This window comes from Scophthalmus maximus, chromosome 15, assembly GCF_022379125.1.
Source record: "Scophthalmus maximus strain ysfricsl-2021 chromosome 15, ASM2237912v1, whole genome shotgun sequence".
In the NCBI taxonomy this organism is placed as follows: Eukaryota; Metazoa; Chordata; class Actinopteri; order Pleuronectiformes; family Scophthalmidae; genus Scophthalmus; species Scophthalmus maximus.
In genome coordinates, this window is record NC_061529.1 from 1,586,317 (window position 1) to 1,606,037 (window position 19,721).

At 42.7% G+C, this 19,721-nt stretch overlaps 2 protein-coding genes and 1 long non-coding RNA gene across 7 annotated transcripts; 1 reads left to right on the forward strand and 2 right to left on the reverse strand.

Annotated features, from left to right (window-relative positions):
* Nucleotides 1-615: 615 nt before the first annotated feature.
* On the reverse strand, nucleotides 616-19,600 carry LOC118286749 (nuclear factor 7, brain-like). Of its 2 annotated transcripts, XM_047337745.1 has the most exons (3): nucleotides 18,653-19,600; nucleotides 17,314-18,565; nucleotides 616-1,275 (listed from the first exon to the last, which is right to left on the reverse strand). In XM_047337745.1, the coding sequence occupies exons 2-3, from the start codon at nucleotides 18,548-18,550 to the stop codon at nucleotides 1,124-1,126; spliced, it is 1,389 nt and encodes a 462-aa protein (XP_047193701.1). In that variant the 5' UTR covers nucleotides 18,551-18,565; nucleotides 18,653-19,600; the 3' UTR covers nucleotides 616-1,123. The 2 variants fall into 2 exon arrangements, with proteins under 2 accessions (XP_047193701.1, XP_035467327.2); XM_035611434.2 differs by lacking the exon at nucleotides 616-1,275 and having other exon boundaries at nucleotides 16,602-18,565.
* Nucleotides 2,715-7,329, reverse strand: LOC118286750 (glycoprotein hormone beta-5-like). 4 transcript variants are annotated; one of them, XM_047337752.1, is made up of 4 exons: nucleotides 7,141-7,329; nucleotides 5,544-5,748; nucleotides 4,569-4,592; nucleotides 2,715-3,637 (listed from the first exon to the last, which is right to left on the reverse strand). In XM_047337752.1, the coding sequence occupies exons 1-4, from the start codon at nucleotides 7,158-7,160 to the stop codon at nucleotides 3,446-3,448; spliced, it is 441 nt and encodes a 146-aa protein (XP_047193708.1). In that variant the 5' UTR covers nucleotides 7,161-7,329; the 3' UTR covers nucleotides 2,715-3,445. The 4 variants fall into 4 exon arrangements, with proteins under 4 accessions (XP_047193708.1, XP_047193707.1, XP_047193706.1 ...); XM_047337751.1 differs by having other exon boundaries at nucleotides 7,135-7,329; XM_047337750.1 differs by having other exon boundaries at nucleotides 6,698-7,329.
* Nucleotides 8,925-16,190, forward strand: LOC118286752. Its single transcript, XR_004785462.2, has 6 exons — nucleotides 8,925-9,064; nucleotides 11,949-12,452; nucleotides 12,566-12,636; nucleotides 12,753-12,825; nucleotides 12,928-13,028; nucleotides 14,540-16,190. It is a non-coding gene; the product is annotated as an uncharacterized LOC118286752 (long non-coding RNA).
* Nucleotides 19,601-19,721: the final 121 nt, after the last annotated feature.

Genomic DNA, 19,721 nt, shown 5'->3' on the forward strand with positions numbered 1-19,721 from the left:
TGCTAGGAGACCGAGTGATGACGCTCTGTGAGGCACAGTGAGGAAACGTTTTGCATCTTTTCTTCTGTTTTTTTTGTTTGACCTCCTTGTTTTCATCATGTTGCATCTCAGCTGTGGCGTTTCTGTCTCTTCGTCACTTGTTAGACTTTATCAACAAGATGTATTAATACATCTTGTGTATTAATACATTTGTATTTTCAATGTATAGTTATTTATGATAAAGTTTATGGTTAAATGACAAAATCAAGCCTCAATTACACGTCTTTGTCTTAAAGTTTTGATAACAACATCTTAGGAATCATTGACAGATTTAAAAAATATGTATTTCGGCCGGTGTATCGTATCTGGAAATTCATGAAATATTAGGAAATCCGGACTGAACACTACACTGTGGATTATGGTGGATTATTTTGGCATCATATCACTGATGTCAACATCTGCACAGGTCACAGTTCAAAGTACAGGTTTTATATTCACATTTTTTTATGCCCCCAAAAAGAAGAAACATCTCATTCTGACTTGTTGGATGTAAAATCTGAAGGGACCAGGCTCATGAATCAGTTATTCTGTTATTATATTGTTTTTAATCATCAATAATGACCTTCATAATGAAGACTCTGAAAGCAAAAAGTTAGTAGCAAGAGTAAGTAAATTGAGTAAAATGACAATTACCAATAAAACATGTTAATCCATGATGTCATGAATCTATATGTAGAAATATTACTGGATTAGTCATCACAGATTACAGACACCGTAAAGAGGGATTATATTCCCGGCTGTTAAATGCCATTTCAATTTCTTTATGAGTATTATCCATAGATTACATCGTTCTATAAATCAACTGTGGAACATCGATGAGCCATTTCAGAAGGTAACACGAGGCAGACGTGGCTGAAAAAGACCAAACCTGCACAGAAATGATTACAGAAGCCTCGAGGTTAATTAAACACGGACCTGATACTTGACTTCAGCCAATAAACAGAAACACAAAGAAGCTGCTGAGTCCATGTTTCTGCTGCCAGAGATTTGAACTCTCTCACAAACACACGACTGTGATCTGTGTTGATGTTTTCACATCTTCCTGTTTCAGAATCCACCACCTTGAACACAACAGCTGGCATCTCTAACTGTTCTGTCTCACGGTCACAGAGACCTTCTCTGGTAACAGCTTCATGTGACCCCCAGTGTTAATGAGTGGAAACATCTTCTCAGTGAAAGTGTGTGTGAAGGTGTGCATGTGTGTGTTAGTATCAGGATCAGAGAACAACAGTTTTCCTTTGTTCCAATCCAGATTCACTTGTTAGACTTCATCAACAAGATGTATTAATACACAAGATGTATTAATTGTGATTGTTGTGATTTTTGATTCCATCTGAGCCATAACTTGGATCCTGTGTAATTACAATATCCTGGTTGAGAATATTTAATCTGTTCACGCGTCTGACACCACCGGTCGGATGTTAAGTGACCTCAGGCCCAAAAGGTCAACCTGTTAGTTTTACTTGAAGCGTCTATATCTAGAGCACAGATCTAGCTTCTCAAAGTGGAGACGAATCAATAGACTTTATCGATTATCTTTGCACTAATTGATTCACGCGTCAGTCACGATGATAAACAACGTTGTTACTCGGTGTCATTCAGACGTCCTGATGGTTAGAGACTGAAAACTCTCCTGATCAGACTGAACCTTAGTCCATCAATCAATAAAACAGAAAAATGATAAATGTTCATGTACTCTGGCTTTTAGGGTCATACAGTATCTTCATGGTTGGATGCACTTATTAAAAAGCATCAGCCAAATGAATGTAATGTAATGTAACATGTATCACAGCGTTTACAGTAATTAAGCTCATCATGTGATGACGACACCTCAGAAACTACTTTGAGAAAAGATTCATATTTCTATTTATTTCAACCTGTTTCTTACGTAATATTACATATCAAAAGTAAAATCAGATCAATTCTCAGATTTGACCGGACCAGAGACAGATAGACGACCGGGGGGCGTTCAGTTCCTCTCAACCTCAAACCCGGGGGCACTCGGACATTATTACGAGCGGTGTTATTACATAAACCCCTGTTCTCCTCTGGAACAACATGAATGATTTTGCCCCGACACTGTTGATGACTAAGCAGCGGGAAGCTTCGGCCTCAGAGCTCAGGCCAGTTAATAAGGTGGTAACGAGCAGCCGCATCATTAACCACTGATTATTCTTTGAAAGACTAATTATTAATTATGTCAACTACAGCAATCACAAGCTTTCACACTGGCTGCTTTTATAAGGAAAAGTTATTATAGATGAAAACAAAACAAAAGTGACATTAAATCTCACAGGTCAAAATATATATATATATTATTTTTTAATTTTATATTATATCAAAGATTATTTTGAGAGATAACCAGGAAGTTGTGGTTTGACACAACAGTGAACGTCTGATGTTTCCTCTAATTTTCTTTTACTGTAGTCGTTTTATGAGAAATTGCACTTTTCTGCTTGTGGGAGAAGAAAAAAAAACAACAACAGGGCACTGAATCATAAAATCATAAACGAGTCATCTATTTATAACAAACTAGGTCAAATGCATAATTTATGAACAAACTGGCAACATTTTTTTTGGTCATTTAAGCAAAAGGGAGAGAAAGTGATGTAAATTCTTCTCGTCTTCTTCGTGCGTTACGTTATGAGCAGAGCAGAGAAAATAACAGAAACATGTTTTTTACTAAACTGTTGAGAGTTTAATGGATTAAAGATTATATTATTTGCCACTGTTGGGATTTGATGCAGAACATAGGAAAGATTTAAAACCTGGAAATATGGAAAACAAACACGAACAATAAAACTACATTTACTTAATTTTCCTGCAGATTTGTAACAGAAGTCTTCTGAATATTTTATATTATTTTAACAGGCAGTGAAACAACCAGTCCTCAGGGTTGGGTAGCAATGGATTCATGTTATCTGGATTACGTTGTCAGATTACAAAAAATAAGTAACAATAATCAAACCAGATTACATTTGAAAAAATTGAATCAGATTACATTGTCATGTCACTTTAACAGTTTTAAACCAAACTGTCATTTTGATTGTCTTTCAAATATGGTAATGTTTAAAAATCAGGATAAATACATATGTATCTCTATAATAACCAATGCTGAATATGCAAAGTAATTGTTATTTGCATTGACAATGTTTTTCGATGTTTAAAGAGATTTAACGAGTAAATTTGTGCAACTCCAAATTTTGCAGTTGGGCCCACATGACATGTAATTTGTAGTCAGTAACTGAGTAATCTGACCTGACCCTGCTCACTGACAAACTTTAGTGGCGTAGATTGAATTCGTTACAGTATCAGGATGTGGTTTGAATATTTGAAGTACAGCGTCGGTACATTGTGATTTATGCAGCAGTTATTAAAAGCAAACGTGTACGTAACAGAGATTGTGTCAGACGAAGGTTAAACATTCCGTGGTGCTGGTCAGACACACGCCGCAGTCGCACCTCAGGGCCACAGGGTAGGTGTAGGTCGGGTCCACGCTGGACTGGCAGTGGGGCAGTTTGACGGTGACCAGCCGGGTCTCGTTGTAGGTGCAGACCCGCTGGTGGGACTCGATGTAGGGAGGCTCCACGACGGGCTTCTGGAGACAGACACACCACGTACAGTAGAGAATATCACAAGTTGTGTTAACATGGGAAGAAAATGCTCTGCAAATGTTTTATGAGGTAGAAAATACATTAAACATGTAAGTACATATATATATATATTTACACATTTTTTATATTATATTTTTCTCTGAATGTACAACTTTTTGTAGAATTGTTCATTTGAACCAAACTGTTAAAATATTTTTGTTATCAGCCTTTTGTCATCAAATGTGATTTTTTTTCTTGATGATAGTTTAATATGAAGCTTCATAATAAGCTCACATCCGTCCATCGAACTCTGTGAACTTCCAGCATAAAGCATGTGAAGGTTTTTTCATTAAACATTCACTAACATGTACTAACATGTTTAATGTATTTCCTTCCTCATGAAACATTTTTCGAGCCTTTTTAAAAATGATAACAATGTTTTTTTTCTTTCAATTTTAGTGGCACTTTAGTTTTATAGTGCAATAATACCAAATATTAAAAAACATGCATTATGCCATATATTTGTGTCTGTATCGTGCATGTAAGACAAAAACTGAAAACAATAAAAAATGTCGTTTCTTTTTTACACCAGTCAAAAAAAGGTTGATTTCAACCTGCTGATTCTTTTCATGTTTAACAAATAGTTTTGTTCAGCTTGTCATATTTTCTCATAGCAGGAGATTTGTGACACATCTGCTTGTTGCCTCGGTGACTCAGGAACTTCAGCTTATTCTGCTGTTGCTTGTGAATTAAACGTTTGACCAGTAGATCATAACTTTTGATAAATAAATGTGAGAATAATGAAAATCCTGATGCTGGGAAGTTGCAATTAGACACTGTGACCCTGTGACCCTGAAGTTCACGGCCTTGACCCCTGACCCCTCTGAACGTCTCTGTCCTGTACAGACTGTTGCCTAAAGCAAAAACAACGACTACCTCCGCTGCTGCGTCCCGACCTCCCTGTGGGGCAGAGCAGACGAAAAGATGAGTCTCCTCCCTCAGGAGGGTATCTCACACACACACACACACACACACACACACACACCACACACACACACACCACACACCACACACACACACACACCGCAATAATAACGCAGAGAGAATCATGAGCTTCCTAATGCCTCTTGTCACTGAATACAATGTACCAGATGAAACTGGAGACTTCACAGCTGTGTGTGTGTGTGTGTGTGTGTGTGTGTGTGTGTGTGTGTGTGTGTGATCAGACTTATGAAATCCAGAAAGTGTGTCTTTAATGCACTTGAGGCATTGTTAAGGAAAGTGCTGCTGTCACTCTCCACTCTTGCAGAAGGTTTTCGGTGCTCGCTGCTCCAGACGCCTCCTGTCCTCCTCCAGTCCGACGCAACATTTACACTTCACATGGCTCCTCGTTACCATGTGACAATGGACTTATATATGTATATAAACTGAATACTGAATATAAACAGCTCTCTCATCCATATCTGTCTCTCTATCTTGGTCATGTATCCTGTCCAGCGGCTGACCCTGTGCTGACCGGCCTGCAGACGCAAGAAAGGCAAACTCATCGTCTTCTTCCATTTGATCATCTATCTCTCGTTCTCTGTATCTACAGTATCTACAGTATCTACAGTATCTACTGTATCCGTCTATCTGCCGGTCTGATCCGCCCGCCTCCTCTTCTCTGTTTCTTCAAATGTCAGATGACGCAAAGAGCAGGATGAATTTCTTTCATGTAAAGTTGTCAGCCTGTCCTCCTCCTCTCTCTGTTTACAGTACAGTAGACGTCTCCTGGCTCCTCCTCTCTTCTCCTGTCCTGTTTCCTCTCCTCTCACCCCTTCCTCCTCCTCCTCTCCTTTCCTTTCCTCCTCTCCTCTCTTCCTCCTCCTCTCCTCCCTGTACAGTAGACGGTACACTCCCGGCTCCTCTCACCTCCCAGGTCTCGCAGCGCCCCCAGCAGGCGTCGTTGGTGATGTGCATGCCCCTGCAGCCGGGCTTCTTGGCCAGGAAGGTGAACTCCCGGACCGCGCAGCCGATGAAGCGCCGCAGGTTGACGGCCGACGCCCCGCGCAGGTGGAGGCCGTCCGGCTGGAGAGAGACGCAGAGCAGGAACCAGCAGAGCACCAGTCCAGGCCTCCTGACGGTGAGAGGACGAGTTAGAAGAACATGCTCAGACGTGGAGATAAATGACACAGACAAATATGTTTCAACGTGAATGCTTTCAGGAAACTTCACGAAAATGGACTCCAGCTTCTTCCCTTGACTCCAGTCTGCACCTGATGCTGTTAGTTAAGAGGAGATCTGACTTTCCGTGACTCTAGGACGTCAACGTCTTTCCATAAAGAAGAAAAACTGGTCCCAACAAAGTTTTACACATGCGTCTCCTCCATTTAGCATAAGTAAGCAGAGCTGCTTCCATCAGCAACAAGTGTGTCGCGTTATAAAGACTTTAAAGTCCAGTAATGAAACTTCAATCATCCAGCTACACTTTTATTAAATCTAAAAAAATGAAAGGAAATGTCATTTTTGAGAGATGTATGATTCTTCTCTTATCATGTTGTGTAACTGAAACAAATCAAATATTGATTTAAAGTTGGTAAGTTGCTACTGTAATTAATTAACCTGAGTTTTAAAAAAATCCCCTGAGGTTGAATTCATTCCCGTCTGTACTTATTTTTCCTCAGCGTCTGTCCCACTGTAACATTGACAGACTTTAAATGACAATATCAATATTTAGTTTTTCACATTTAAACTGCAGTCAGTTTTTTTACTCATGTTTCTGTCCTGAGCGCTTCTGGATCTGGAGCTGAAGTTCAACACTTCATTCTTGACCTCGGGAGAAGCAGCAGTCGGAAACGAGTTCCTCTAAAAGTCCATTTAGTCATTTGTCTGGAGCTTTCAGTCACATTGGTCTGCTGATGAAGTGATGTGATATGATCAAAAGGTCCTGAACAGTTGCCGTCTCGTCTGCTCCTCTCGGCGTTAAAAGAACTTGTTTTTGAGCTGCAACATTTGTATCTGATAGATTTGTCCCGGTGAACTTAAATCAATTTTTTTTTAAAATAGTCCTTTCTGAATTTACTCACCACTGTGACTTCGTCCTTCGCAGCATCACCTCGGCTGTGAGTCGCACAAGCAAACTCAAACGTATTAAATGTGTCCAGTGACACGGCTGCAGCTCGTGATGTGTGGTATCAGTGTTTCAGTCACACAACAGGAACCCTGCCACTTGTCACCACACCTGAACCTCCTGCTAATGGATCTGACAGGACGAGCCAAGCGCCTTTTCTACTATCACCCTGTGTTCCTCCAATCGAGAACCTCCTCCTCCTCCTCCCCTCAGTCTCTCTCTCTTGACTCCCCCCCCGCTGGAGGCCCTTCTTCCTGCCTGTCGCTGCCCATCTCCTTCAGCCACCCGCCTGCTTCCCACTCCATTAGCCTGATTAGGGGAAAAAGAGTCTGCCCCTTTGTTCACAGTCATCCACATGGAAGAGGGGGAAGAACGTCGACTCAGACACAGTACCTGTACCTGCGTCCGCTGTCACTCATCCCAGCTCAATTAGCCGGCTCCAGAGAACAGACCCGGCTCCTGTTCTCACTCGCCCGCTGTAATGTCTTCACCCCCGAAGCTCCTCCACCTCCAACACTCCCCTGCCACTCGCTCTCATTACTTTCACCGTGTTTTGTTGTATTTGTTTTTTCGTTGCCAGTGTCTTTTCCGTACCACATGTCTTCACGCCGCAGACAAATCTGGGTGTTACTGAGGCCGTGACTTCACCGCATGGACTTTGTCCTGACAAAAGGACAAACTTTGTCAGTTATGGTTAGCCAGTTCCTTTCAATGTAGGCAATGTGTCTATCACTGTGGGGTATTATATCTGATCTACAAAGTCAGGTTGACATGCTGTTTGAATGTGGGTTCATTGTTGTTTTTGAGGAGCCGAATGTTAAATTTTGTACCGCAATGTTCATCGGGTTTCCAAATTTAATGCGGATATTTAATTTTGTTTTTGCGAAATGAAAAGTATTTTGATAATGAATAGGGGGTACAATGCTCCATGCTTCATGGCTAAGGTTATAAAGATAGTTTTGTTTTCCCTTAGTAATGGCGCATGTTATTTTTTGAGTAGTTATGTAACCTATTTCCGGTTAAGGGCTCTTATTATGAAGGGCAGAACGGAAGTGTGGGGAACTTGTGGCTGACTTGATGCAATGTTGGAAATAAAGTGGATCATTCCGTGAATGGAGTTTCCCGATTCTTTATTTCAGTAATACTAAAGTATAGGCGACAGTCAAACGCTCGGTTACATGTGTTTGTTTTTTTACTGGGAAAATCGGGTTATAAGAATAACACGCATGCGCAAACCAAACTCCGAAATGGCCGCGAAATGCGAATGTTGCGTAAGAGACGTTATAACATATTTTAGTTGATTCACAGGTAATGAAACGTTCACCTGCGTCAAACACAACGACGGATATAATATTTCACTTCCTCATGTAACATCAAGTCGTTCGATACGATCAAATCACATTTAATGGTCGAAATTGTCCGTTCGTGGCAGAGAAACCGTCCAAATGTTACATAAGTGTCGGTTCGAGTTAGCTAGCAATTATGTTCGCTAGCGAAGTAGCTAACGAACTTTAGCAACAACTACTACAAATCATATTTGTCCTCTTGTCAGATATAAACTGAAGTTTCCTCATCATCTATTAGGACCACGTGGATTATTTAAGGTCAGTAAAACAGGACTGTGCAGTATATTATAATTTTAGTTCTGACTTTATTAATTTGTGAGGATCATTTGGTGGTTAGCTTGAGCTAGCGTTAGCGTAAGCGAGTGAGTTTGACTGTGAACGTGACTTCCGGTGTTTAGTTTAACGATCAATAAATTAACTTTGAACTAATGTGCGCACAGTCGCGGCCCAAATGTTTGTCTCCGGTTCAAACGTTACTCGTCATATTTTGTGATTCCCTTTAAAGCTATTGTTGTAAAACTATTGTGTTAAGCTAGCTCACGGCTCTTTACTAGCCTAGCTGCGTCACGTTCACACTGGACGTTGATTCCCGGTGCGCTGAAACTCGTGTCTCTGGTTCATATCATGTTTCAGTCTTCATGAATGGACGCGACGGGTGAGTGAGCTGACATGAGATGTGAGCTCACCTGTCGGAGCTGGACCTACAGGTGACGGTGCCTCCACCTCCACCTCCACCGGACAGTCCGTGGGGCCACACGGGAGGAGGGCGTGTGCGTGCAGCCCTGACTGCTTTCTATATTTAGTCCAGTGAGGTCTTTCTTGTGTGTGTGTGTCCAGGCTGCTTCTTCTCCGGTGACAGCCCCCGGTCCGTCCTGCAGCTCCGCGGACTCCAGATCAGAGAGAAGCACCGGTCACTCGGACCTGCGTCTTGTGTCTTCATCAGGAACAACGACGACGCGACGCGCTCCTCGCTGCACGTGAGAACCAGGAAACTCTTCAAAACACTTAGAATAACCACTTGTATCCGTAGTAACTCACGGGAGGCTTCTTATTGCGCATGTAAGGCTTTGATTTTCTTCCATCCGGGGGGCACATCCCTTGTTCTGTGCTTGTCTCTAAGGAAAACTCAATCATAACAACGGAGGGATGCTGCCACCTAGTGGACCAGTGGATAAACATGTTAATGACTCTTTGCATAGTTATCACAGCATCTGTTGACTTGACAGTTGTATAATCCGGCCGTGATGGATCCTCACGTGTCATCAGTGAATTTTCTGCCGGGGGACACACGCTTGTTACAGTAGATCTGCGTTATTACAAAGTAATATAGTCCTCTGGTTCTCCTGAAGGACTCGTCACACACACACGCACACGCACATACTCACACACACACACACGTGCTGCTATTTTTGGGCCCTAAAAACACGAAAAAACTTATACTACACTAGAGGAAAGAGAACTATCGTTGCTGGACGATCTCTGGACTTTGAATAACCTTTGACTCCATAATCTGGTTTCTGCTCCTCTATGGATTTATAACCGATTTATAACCGACAAATCTGAACTAGTGTATATTCATACTTTGTGTGAAGTGGACTGGTTAGAAATTAGAAACTGAAGGTTTTAATATTTACTGTACTCTGAAGTAAACTTGCGTTGTTCTCTCTGACTCGAGTGAGTCTCTGGCGTCAACGTAATCTCTGTCCCGTCCTCCTCTCCACAGGTTTCGTGCTGTAAATAATAATTTTGTCGCCACCTTGACTGGGATTAATATACTCACATTAAAAAGCATCTCAGGTTGGTGTTGCGGCCTCCTGATGCCCCTCCCCCTCCCTGTGCTTTTTCCACAACACTGCGATGACTCGCTGCTACAATTAGAGTCGACCGGAGAGACTCGTGACTTTGAATCTGGGAAACTGTCACAGACTTTCTGGTTTCTATTTTCCCTTCATAGTCACACTGTGACTCATGAACACTCTCTTTCTTCTCTCGACTCTTCTCTTCTCCTTTCGGTTCATCTCTCGCTCACATGCCTCCTCGTCCTCTCGCCCTCCGTTCTGCTGCGTTTGCTTCTGTCTCTCTTCTCTCTCGTTGTGTAGGACTGTTCTTCCCCTCTTCCTCCTCCCCCACTTTCCCATCCTTCCCTTACTGTAAACTTTGTTCTCTGTTTTTTTGGAAATGTTTATGAAATTAAATGAATTCAATTCAGTGAATTACATTTACATAACATCTGCGGGATACACTTTAATATGATTCAAATTCACGAAAAAAATGACACTTAGGTCTTTTTTACTCTTCCTTTACAGTCGTGACACAATGATCACTCAATAGTTGCTCTGTGATCAGTTCTTGGAATAAAAATAATAAGAGACATTTTATTTCTTCTTATTATTATTTACATCACTGTCTGTCTTCCTCTCTTGTTCCTGCTTCCTCCCTCCATCTCTCATTCTCCTCTCTCCCTCTCTCCTTTTTCTTCTCTTTCCTTCTCCCTTCCTCTCTCCTTGTCATTCTCTCTTCCTTTTTCCTTCTTCTTCTTCTCTCCCTCCCTCCCTTCCCCCTCTCTCCTTCTTCTTCTCTCTCCCTTCCTCGCTCTCTCCTTCTCTCAACCTTCCTCTCTCACCCCTGTCCACTGACTCTCTGTCTTGTCACTTATTCTGCAGCTGACATGAACCCTTGGGATATCTCGAATGCCATGCTATAGTGGTTCAAACCCCCACCCCCCCACCACACACACACACACACACACACACACACACACACACACACACACTATTTCAATGTGTATCCATGTGCCTGCATTAACGCTGGAGGGCAGTGGTTCAGATCCTCAGGTGTGTTTTTAGAAATCGCTCGTGTTAATCGCTACACTGCACCGTGGGAGTGACCCTGGATAAAATACTCAGAACAACAATGGGAAGATTACTTAATTTATTTATACCTATTATTTAGCATAGCAGGGGATGCTACGTCTGGTGATAAGATAGTGATGCTAACTAAGCCGTCCGACACAGATGGGGGAGCGTTTGGCCGCGAGAGCACAGACAGCGACACTAGGGATTGGCTATATGGCAAAAATCCATATCACGATATACATTGCAGCCTCTTGCGATAATGATATATATCACAATATGTAAATTATAACAGAACCATTTCAGAACAGGTTACATAGACCCTAAGGAAAGCCAAACTGCTAAATGCTTCTTTTTTTTTTAAAGAAACATAGTATGTAGTTTTGAGAACATTTCTTGTGCAAAAACAGCAAACATACAACATAATGGTGCAGATAAATAAAATTCAAGAACAAAAACAATTCAACAAATGAAAAATTCAAGTTAGAATTAGCTCCAGAGACTTTAACAAAGAAAAAGCGTCAAGTATAAGGTTTCTTTCCTTTAGTGAAAACCATTCTAAAAGGCACTGAACAGACACTGTACTGACACTATTGCAACGGTCTCAGTATTAGGTAAAGAAATATATACTTGAAATAAAAACATTTCAAACAAACATTCTTACCTGCAGTCTAATGTAACGCATTTTGGTTTTAAATGCGTTACATTAACAAACAATACTTCCAGTATTTTAAATAAAGAACATTATTACAAGTGTAGTCCACATATACTTCAAATGAAAACATAAAAGTGCCAAATGAAAGCAAAATACATTTTTTTAAGTAAAGAAAATACTTCCAGAATAAAAGTTTCTTTACAGTAAAAAGTGCAAAACGGTGCACAAGGCACCAAATGTAGGACAAAAAATGGAAAGAACAGAAAAACTGGTGTCTTCTCAGTTAAAAAGCAAAACAAGAACAAATCTTCAAACTGACTCTCACTGAGATTTTGTGTTTACACCATTTGTCAGGCCCTCAAGATTATTTGCAGATGTCCAATCAGTCCGCCTGCTGCTCTCTCTCCCTCCCCGACTTGGACACCGGTGTCAGACATTCTGGACAAACCAATTGGAGAAGAGAAGCCTCCGGATCAGTGAGTCTCAGCATCACGATTCGTATTCAGATCTGATTATCGATCAGTCAGTCGGATTGATTTTCTCTCCGTCTGAAACCATCAATCATCAACTGATCGATACACGATGACAGACTGTGACGTCATATGAGACGAAAAAAAGAATTATACACAAACACACAAACACACACACACACAAACACACTCCCAGCTGTGACAGCGCCCCCTGCAGGAGGGAGGTCCTCGCGACGCTGCGGGACCTGGAGCCACTTCAGACCGGCTCCCTGGGGGCTCCTGGTCCGGGGTCCAGCTCCTGGTCCGGGGTCCAGATGGATCTATCATCTGGTTGCCAGGGAGACGGCATTAACGCTACAGGTGACGCCGGTATACCTCGCTCATCGAGGTAAATATGATACAATATCACTACTGTACAGTAATACTGTATCAATATTGTAGTAATACTGTATTACAGCTCTGTGTGTGTGTGTGTGTGTGTGTGTGTGTGTGTGTGTGCAGGCTGAGTCAGACATGGAGGCCCAGGTGTGTCGTCTCACGGTCGACGTTCAGAAGTTGCTGCAGGCCGACAGGTGATGACATTATCATCAGAACAAAGCACCTGATGGATCGACTGACAGGAAACTAAACGTTAGTTATTATCGATCGATCAGCATCTCTGTGACATCACTGTCTGCTCTGTCGTCAGGGAGGCTGTGGTGAGGGGGCGGAGCCTGAGCCAGCAGCTGGATACGCTGCACGGGCAACACGTGCAGCTGCAGGTACATACACACACTCTCACACACACACACACACACACTCATCTGCTCCGCTGACTCGTCACCGTCCGGCTACTCATTGGCTCCTCTCTCTCTTCCAATCAGAGTCAGCTGCTGGAGTTGTCACTCAACATAGGGACAGCCACGCCCCCGCCGCTTCTACGGCCTCTGACCTCATGACCTCGGGTCAACCTGCCGGTCTGCAGGTAACACACACACCCACACGCTGCATGTAACACACACACACACACACACACACACACACACACACACGCTGCATGTAACACACACACACACACACACGCTGCAGGTAACACACGCACATCGCACCATCATGGAGCAAAGTCAGAGGAGCAGCAGTCTTTTTGAAGAAAGGTGACCTACCAGCGTCAGGCTGAGCTCCGCACTCCGACAGCGGCACAGACCACATGCAGCGCTGATGCGTACGTGCGGGGAGCGGCACGTTGAAAGCACCAGGTGCACGGAGCCCGCGAAACCACTCGCCACCATTTTCGAAAGAGTTGGTTCTTTAAACCGCTTGTGTTGAGAATCAAAGCATCAAAAGTATCTGTGTTTCAATGTTTATCAGCTTCCAACTCGCAAAGCAGTCTTTCTCTCTCGGACGCCATTGTTCACTGTGAGCCGGAAGCACAACAATCAACGACGTTACCGACATTTGGCGTCATGGGATTAGGCCAGTCTTGCGTAGCGACCCCTACTGATCGGGTGGCGAATTGCACTGCGTATCCGACATGCCGACGGAGAACTGCGAAGGCTCGAGGGGTCTCCGTGGTTACGGAGTCGGATTACGGATTACGGAGTCGGAGTAGTATACTGCAGCCTTCAGGCTCTATGAAGATTCAAAATAGAAAATACATGCTGTAGACACATTTCCAGGACTTTTAACATAGCCTACATAAAACGACATTAGCGGGCATAAGCATGGCTAACGACAGTGAATGTTAGCTAACCTTGCCATTAACATTGACTTATTCGTCCTGCTTGAATTTACCGGGGGATAATAACATTGGGTGGTTTGAAAAGTGAGCGATAAGTGGTCCTGCCTCCTTCTGTGTGCTTCCATGGAACTAGTGAGTGAAGTCGGTCTGATCAGCAGACCCACTTTGTCTTTCGACTGCACTTCCTCGTTGATCATTCTCAAAGCTCGACCTCGCCCTCATTGCGGTGAAGCAGCCAGGACATTTTAATCTTCAACAGAACGAGGACGTCGTCTCACTGGTTTTACTGGCTTCACTGGTTTTGTGGCAGATTCAAAATAACCTGCTGAACGCACCGCAGGTATGAGTGTACGTTTGCAAAACTGCAAAACACTGATTCCCCTTGCAGTCGTTACTCTTGACAACCATTTTAGACTGACGGCTAAAGATTTCCTCACATTTCTCTTTGACTGAACTAATTTAGAAAACGAGAGTTAACTGAGGTCTAATGATCCGTTCACACCAAACGCAAAGCAATTTTTTGGGGGGATTAAATTACAAACAAAGTCTATGCAAAGGCGTGAGAAGATTCTTCAGTGAACAACAGTTTCCTGGTTTGTCTCAGGTGAGTGAGGAGAGGGAGGAGCCTGAAACACTGACTCATGATGTGCCGCTCTGATCTATTCAACCCTTTGGTCTCAGACACACTACACGATCACACAACTTGCTGTCGTCATCAGAGGTTTGATGGTTTCAGCGCATGACTTGTTTCTTTACAGGGTTGAAACGTGTGAGGATGATGAAACCTGGACCCCGATGTTCTGGATCCACCGTGTTCATTCAACTTTTTATAAGAATGATCATAAAAGAGCAAATCAAACTCATTATTTTAATGAGCTTTTCTTGTGAAAGGAGCTCAAACGCCTCATCTGATCTTTGTGGATTCAGGAAGTCGCCTTTTCCTCACCACTTGTCCTTGACCTCAGTGGAAAAGGTCACGAGGCGAAGGAAAGGTGTCGAGGAGGATTGATATGACGTAGGAGAAGAGAATCCGACTCCACTTTCACTGAACCACGTGGTCATGTGACGGTGGATGTTGTTGATGTCGTGGTGAAACGACACATTTCAGAAGATGAACTACAAAAACCTCAGCGGCTCCGTCAGCATGTTTCAGTGTTTTACCACCGTGTGACACCACATGTTATGATTCATATGTAACAGTAACTGACATGATGACGTGCGTCTTCTTCTACTTCCGATTTAATCGTTTACATTCATGCATGTACGCGTCACGTTACATATTCCCGCCCCAATGAATTGTGGGTCGTCTGTATCTCCGTTTCTTTGCCACAGGAAGCTCCAGGGTGAGGTCGAATTGTCAAATCTGCTTGAGGAAGTTTCCTAAATCCTGAAATGACCCTGAAGTATTAAGAGTATAGTATAAGAGCTGTTCAGATTCTCTAAATGCTCAGGCAAGGAGCTTCAATGTTTCCTTTCCTGTCTCCTTTATCGTAGGGTACGCTGGACTTTCAGTTTTCGTAGCCTATATTACTGTTGTTATTTTAATTCCCACCTTGGCAATAGATAAATATTCGCTGTCCATGTTTAGCCTGCAAGAATCAATATGTTAAAATAATGCACGGGGCGAAGATGCGTTTTATTGTAGTTCATCTTCTGAAATGTGTCTTTTCACCAGGACATCAACAACATCCACTGTCGCGTGAATGTTCATATAAAACACACATCGGCGCACGCCCGCTCCTCATTGGTCCCTGCGGAGGCAGATGTGTCCTGTTGCTAGGAGACCGAGTGATGACGCTCTGTGAGGCGCAGTGAGGAAACGTTTTTATTTATTTTTTACGTCACGAACACAGAAAGTTTTTTTCTGTCAGTGGTGGAAACTGACTCGACATGACTGCGGACGTTTTGCATCTTTTTTTGTTGTTTTTATGTTTGACCTCCTTGTTTTCATCATATTGCATCTCAGCTGTGGCGTTTGTGTCTCTGAAGTGGTTTTATGTTTCAGTTTTTTTGTGTTTCCATCGCAATGTTCTTGTTTTTCTGTCCCTTCGTCACTTTCGACTTCATCAACAAGATGTATTAATACACAAAATGTATTAATACATCTTGTGTATTAATACAATATACATGAGGGGCTCTGTGTCTGATCAGGACCTTTACTGTGTTGAATTGAATTCACTGCACTCAGTATGATTACGTTTCTTTCTTTTGTAAAAAAAATAATAAATAATAATAAATAAAATAAAATTCACCTTTGTTTTGTTTTTCTTGACAACAACACATCAGACTTCGTCAGGAATGAAAAAAAATTAAAACAAAACAAACAAAAGCTATTAGAGCCCGACCGATATTATCAGCCAGCGCATTTGAGCCTTTAAATGTGCATTTATGTTTTACATTTTATGTCAAATAAATGCTTGTTATAAGTTCCATGAATCTGGTTGTATTTGTATTTTCAATGTCTAGTTATTTATGATAAAGTTTATGGTTGAATGACAATATCAAGCCTCAATTACACGTCTTTGTCTTAAAGGTTTGAGAACGACATCTTACGAATCATTGACAGATTAAAAAAATATGTATTTCGGCCAGTGTATCGGTATCGGGAAATTCATGAAATATTAGGAAATCCGGACTGAACACTACACTGTGGATTATGGTGGATTATTTTGGCATCATGTCACTGATGTCAGCATCTGCACAGGTCACAGTTCAAAGTACAGGTTTTATATTGCCATTTTTTTATGCCCCCAAAAGGAAGAAACATCTCATTCTGACTTGTTGGATGTAAAATCTGAAGGAACCAGGCTCATGAATCAGTTATTGTCATTATATATTTTTTAATCATCAATAATGACCTTCATAATGACGACTTTGAAAGCAAAAAGTTAGTAGCAAGAGTAAGTAAATTGAGTAAAATGACAATTACCAATTAAAAATGTTAATCCATGATGTCATGAATCTATATGTAGAAATATTACTGGATTAGTCATCACAGATTACAGACACCGTAAAGAGGGATTACATTCCCGGCTGTTAAATGCCATTTCAATTTCTTTATGAGTATTATCCATAGATTACATCGTTCTATAAATCAACTGTGGAACATCGATGAGCCATTTCAGAAGGTAACACGAGGCAGACGTGGCTGAAAAAGACCAAACCAGCACAGAAATGATTACAGAAGCCTCGAGGTTAATTAAACACGGACCTGATACTTGACTTCAGCCAATAAACAGAAACACAAAGAAGCTGCTGAGTCCATGTTTCTGCTGCCAGAGATTTGAACTCTCTCACAAACACACGACTGTGATCTGTGTTGATGTTTTCACATCTTCCTGTTTCAGAATCCACCACCTTGAACACAACAGCTGGCATCTCTAACTGTTCTGTCTCACGGTCACAGAGACCTTCTCTGGTAACAGCTTCATGTGACCCCCAGTGTTAATGAGTGGAAACATCTTCTCAGTGAAAGTGTGTGTGAAGGTGTGTATGTGTGTGTTAGTATCAGGATCAGAGAACGACAGTTTTCCTTTGTTCCAATCCAGATTCACTCTGATCCTCTGGATCTTCTTCTGCTCTGTGAGAACAGAGGCTGGATCTGATGGTGACCGTGCAAAGTATTTACCTTTATAGAACCATATTCCCCATGATCCAGACTGTATGACTCCCTTCACCTGGACAGACTCTGCTCTCACACCCAGTCCCCAGCGTGTGTTGTCTCCGACCTGGACGTCCCAGCTGTGAGTCCCTGAGTTGAAACCCTCAGAGCCCAGGACAGACCAGTAACGATCAAACCTCTCTGGATTGTCAGGATGCTTCTGTTCGTCTCCCAGACTCACACTGGTCAGGTCTTCAGACAGGATGAGTCCTGGATGAGCAGTGTTTGGGTCCAGAACCACAGGACTGTAGGAGACCATGTCCTTCATCTTGTTCCAGATGTTGAAGGTCAGGTTGCCCAGGTGTTTGGCCTCGTCTATCAGAGCTCCTGAGGGCATCTGTGGATCCTCCAGCAGGGGGCGCTGCTGGACTCTCTCCACTGCAGCCTTGAAGTTGAGCAGGAACGAGACGTCTTCGGCTCTCAGCTCGTCCTCTGTGACTCTGACTGTGTCTGAAAGAGATGCTGTCTCTCTGCTCAGAGCCTCCATCTTCTCCTCCATCACCTGACTCTTCTGCTCCTCTTCCTCCCTCAGTGCAGTCATCCTGGCCTCCTCTTCCTCTTGTAGAAACTGGTGAAGTTTCTTAAACTGCTCCTGAATCTGCTTCTCTGTGCGTCGGGCCTGGACCTTAATGTGTTCTGCTGTTTGGTCAAACTTCACTTTAACAAGTTCAGAAACCTTTAACTTCTCCTTTAAGGGCTCCAGAGTTTCCTGAAGCTCCTTCTTGTGTTGTCGAGCAGCTTCATCGATGGGTCTGAACCTGTGGTCGGTGTGTTTTTCTGAATCTCTGCAGACGAGACACACCAGCTGCTGATGGTCCAGACAGAAGAGGGAGAGTTTCTCAGAGTGCAGACTGCAGAGAGCCTGTGAAGACCTCTGACCTCTCTCCTGTAAGAAGTCCTCACACAGGTTCTTCAACACCAGGTTACAAGGTGGTTCATCTCTTGAAGACCTTCTCTCACAAACTGGACACTCTTGTTGTGGTCTCTCTCTCCACCAGCTCTTCACACAGTCTTTACAGAAGCTGTGGCTACATGACAGAAGAACAGGATCTCTGAAGACATCTTGACAGACCGGACAGCAGAGATCCTCCTCTGATCTGGAAGCCATTTAGTCTGAGTGAAGCTGTGAACAGCAGACAGACGGTTCAGTCAGTCACGGCTCCACTGAAGTTTACTTTCACTGTGAGTCGAGGTTGTTGATCAAACTCACGTTGGTTATGTGGAGCGTCGGCAGGTGGAGGCAGCAGAGGTGAAGTTCTCCACTTTCCTCTCCAGGAGCTGGTCTCACTCAGAGGACGATGTCAGTGAACCTGATCGTCTGTGGTTCAGCCTGTGTCTCTTCAGTGAACAACAGTTTCCTGGTTTGTCTCAGGTGAGTGAGGAGAGGGAGGAGCCTGAAACACTGACTCATGATGTGCAGCTCTGATCTATTTAACCCTTTGGTCTCAGACACACTACACGATCACACAACTTGCTGTCGTCATCAGAGGTTTGATGGTTTCAGCACACGACTTGTTTCCTTACAGGGTTGAAACTTGGGGTGTGAATCTTCACTGGTCTCACGATTCGATTCGATTACGATAAATATCCTTTTTTTGTTTTTGTTTGACCTCCTCGTTTTCATCATGTTGCATCTCAGCTGTGGCGTTTGTGTCTCTGAAGTGGTTTTATGTTTCAGTTTTTTTGTGTTTCCGTCGCAATGTTCTCGTTTTTCTGTCTCTTCGTCACTTGTTAGACTTCATCAACAAGATGTATTAATACACAAGATGTATTAATTGTGATTGTTGTGATTTTTGAATCCATCTGAGCCATAACTTGGATCCTGTGTAATTACAATATCCTGGTTGAGAATATTTAATCTGTTCACGCGTCTGACGCCACCCGTCGGATGTTAAGTGACCTCAGGCCCAAAAGGTCAACCTGTTAGTTTTACTTGAAGCGTCTATATCTAGAGCACAGATCTAGCTTGTCAAAGTGGAGACGAATCAATAGACTTTATCGATTATCTTTGCACTAATTGATTCACGCGTCAGTCACGATGATAAACAACGTTGTTACTCGGTGTCATTCAGACGTCCTGATGGTTAGAGACTGAAAACTCTCCTGATCAGACTGAACCTTAGTCCATCAATCATCATGACAGAAAAATGATAAATGTTCATGTACTCTGGCTTTTAGGGTCATACAGTATCTTCATGGTTGGATGCACTTATTAAAAAGCATCAGCTAAATGAATGTAATGTTATGTAACATGTATCACAGCGTTTACAGTAATTAAG

What these genes read in the sequence shown, in the direction of transcription:
- LOC118286750 (XM_047337751.1), bottom strand. Translation starts at nt 7,160, where the DNA reads ATGAGTGACAGCGGACGCAGGTACAG. An exon ending in GACAGCGGACGCAGGTACAG is followed by an intron (nt 5,749 to 7,134) that starts GTACTGTGTCTG and finishes TCTCACCGTCAG; the next exon opens with GAGGCCTGGACTGGTGCTCT. An exon ending in GGCGCTGCGAGACCTGGGAG is followed by an intron (nt 4,593 to 5,543) that starts GTGAGAGGAGCC and finishes TCTGCCCCACAG; the next exon opens with GGAGGTCGGGACGCAGCAGC.
- LOC118286749 (XM_047337745.1), bottom strand. Translation starts at nt 18,550, where the DNA reads ATGGCTTCCAGATCAGAGGAGGATCTCTGCTGTCCGGTCTGTCAAGAT. An exon ending in GAATCTGGATTGGAACAAAG is followed by an intron (nt 1,276 to 17,313) that starts GAAAACTGTCGT and finishes ATTGGAACAAAG; the next exon opens with GAAAACTGTTGTTCTCTGAT.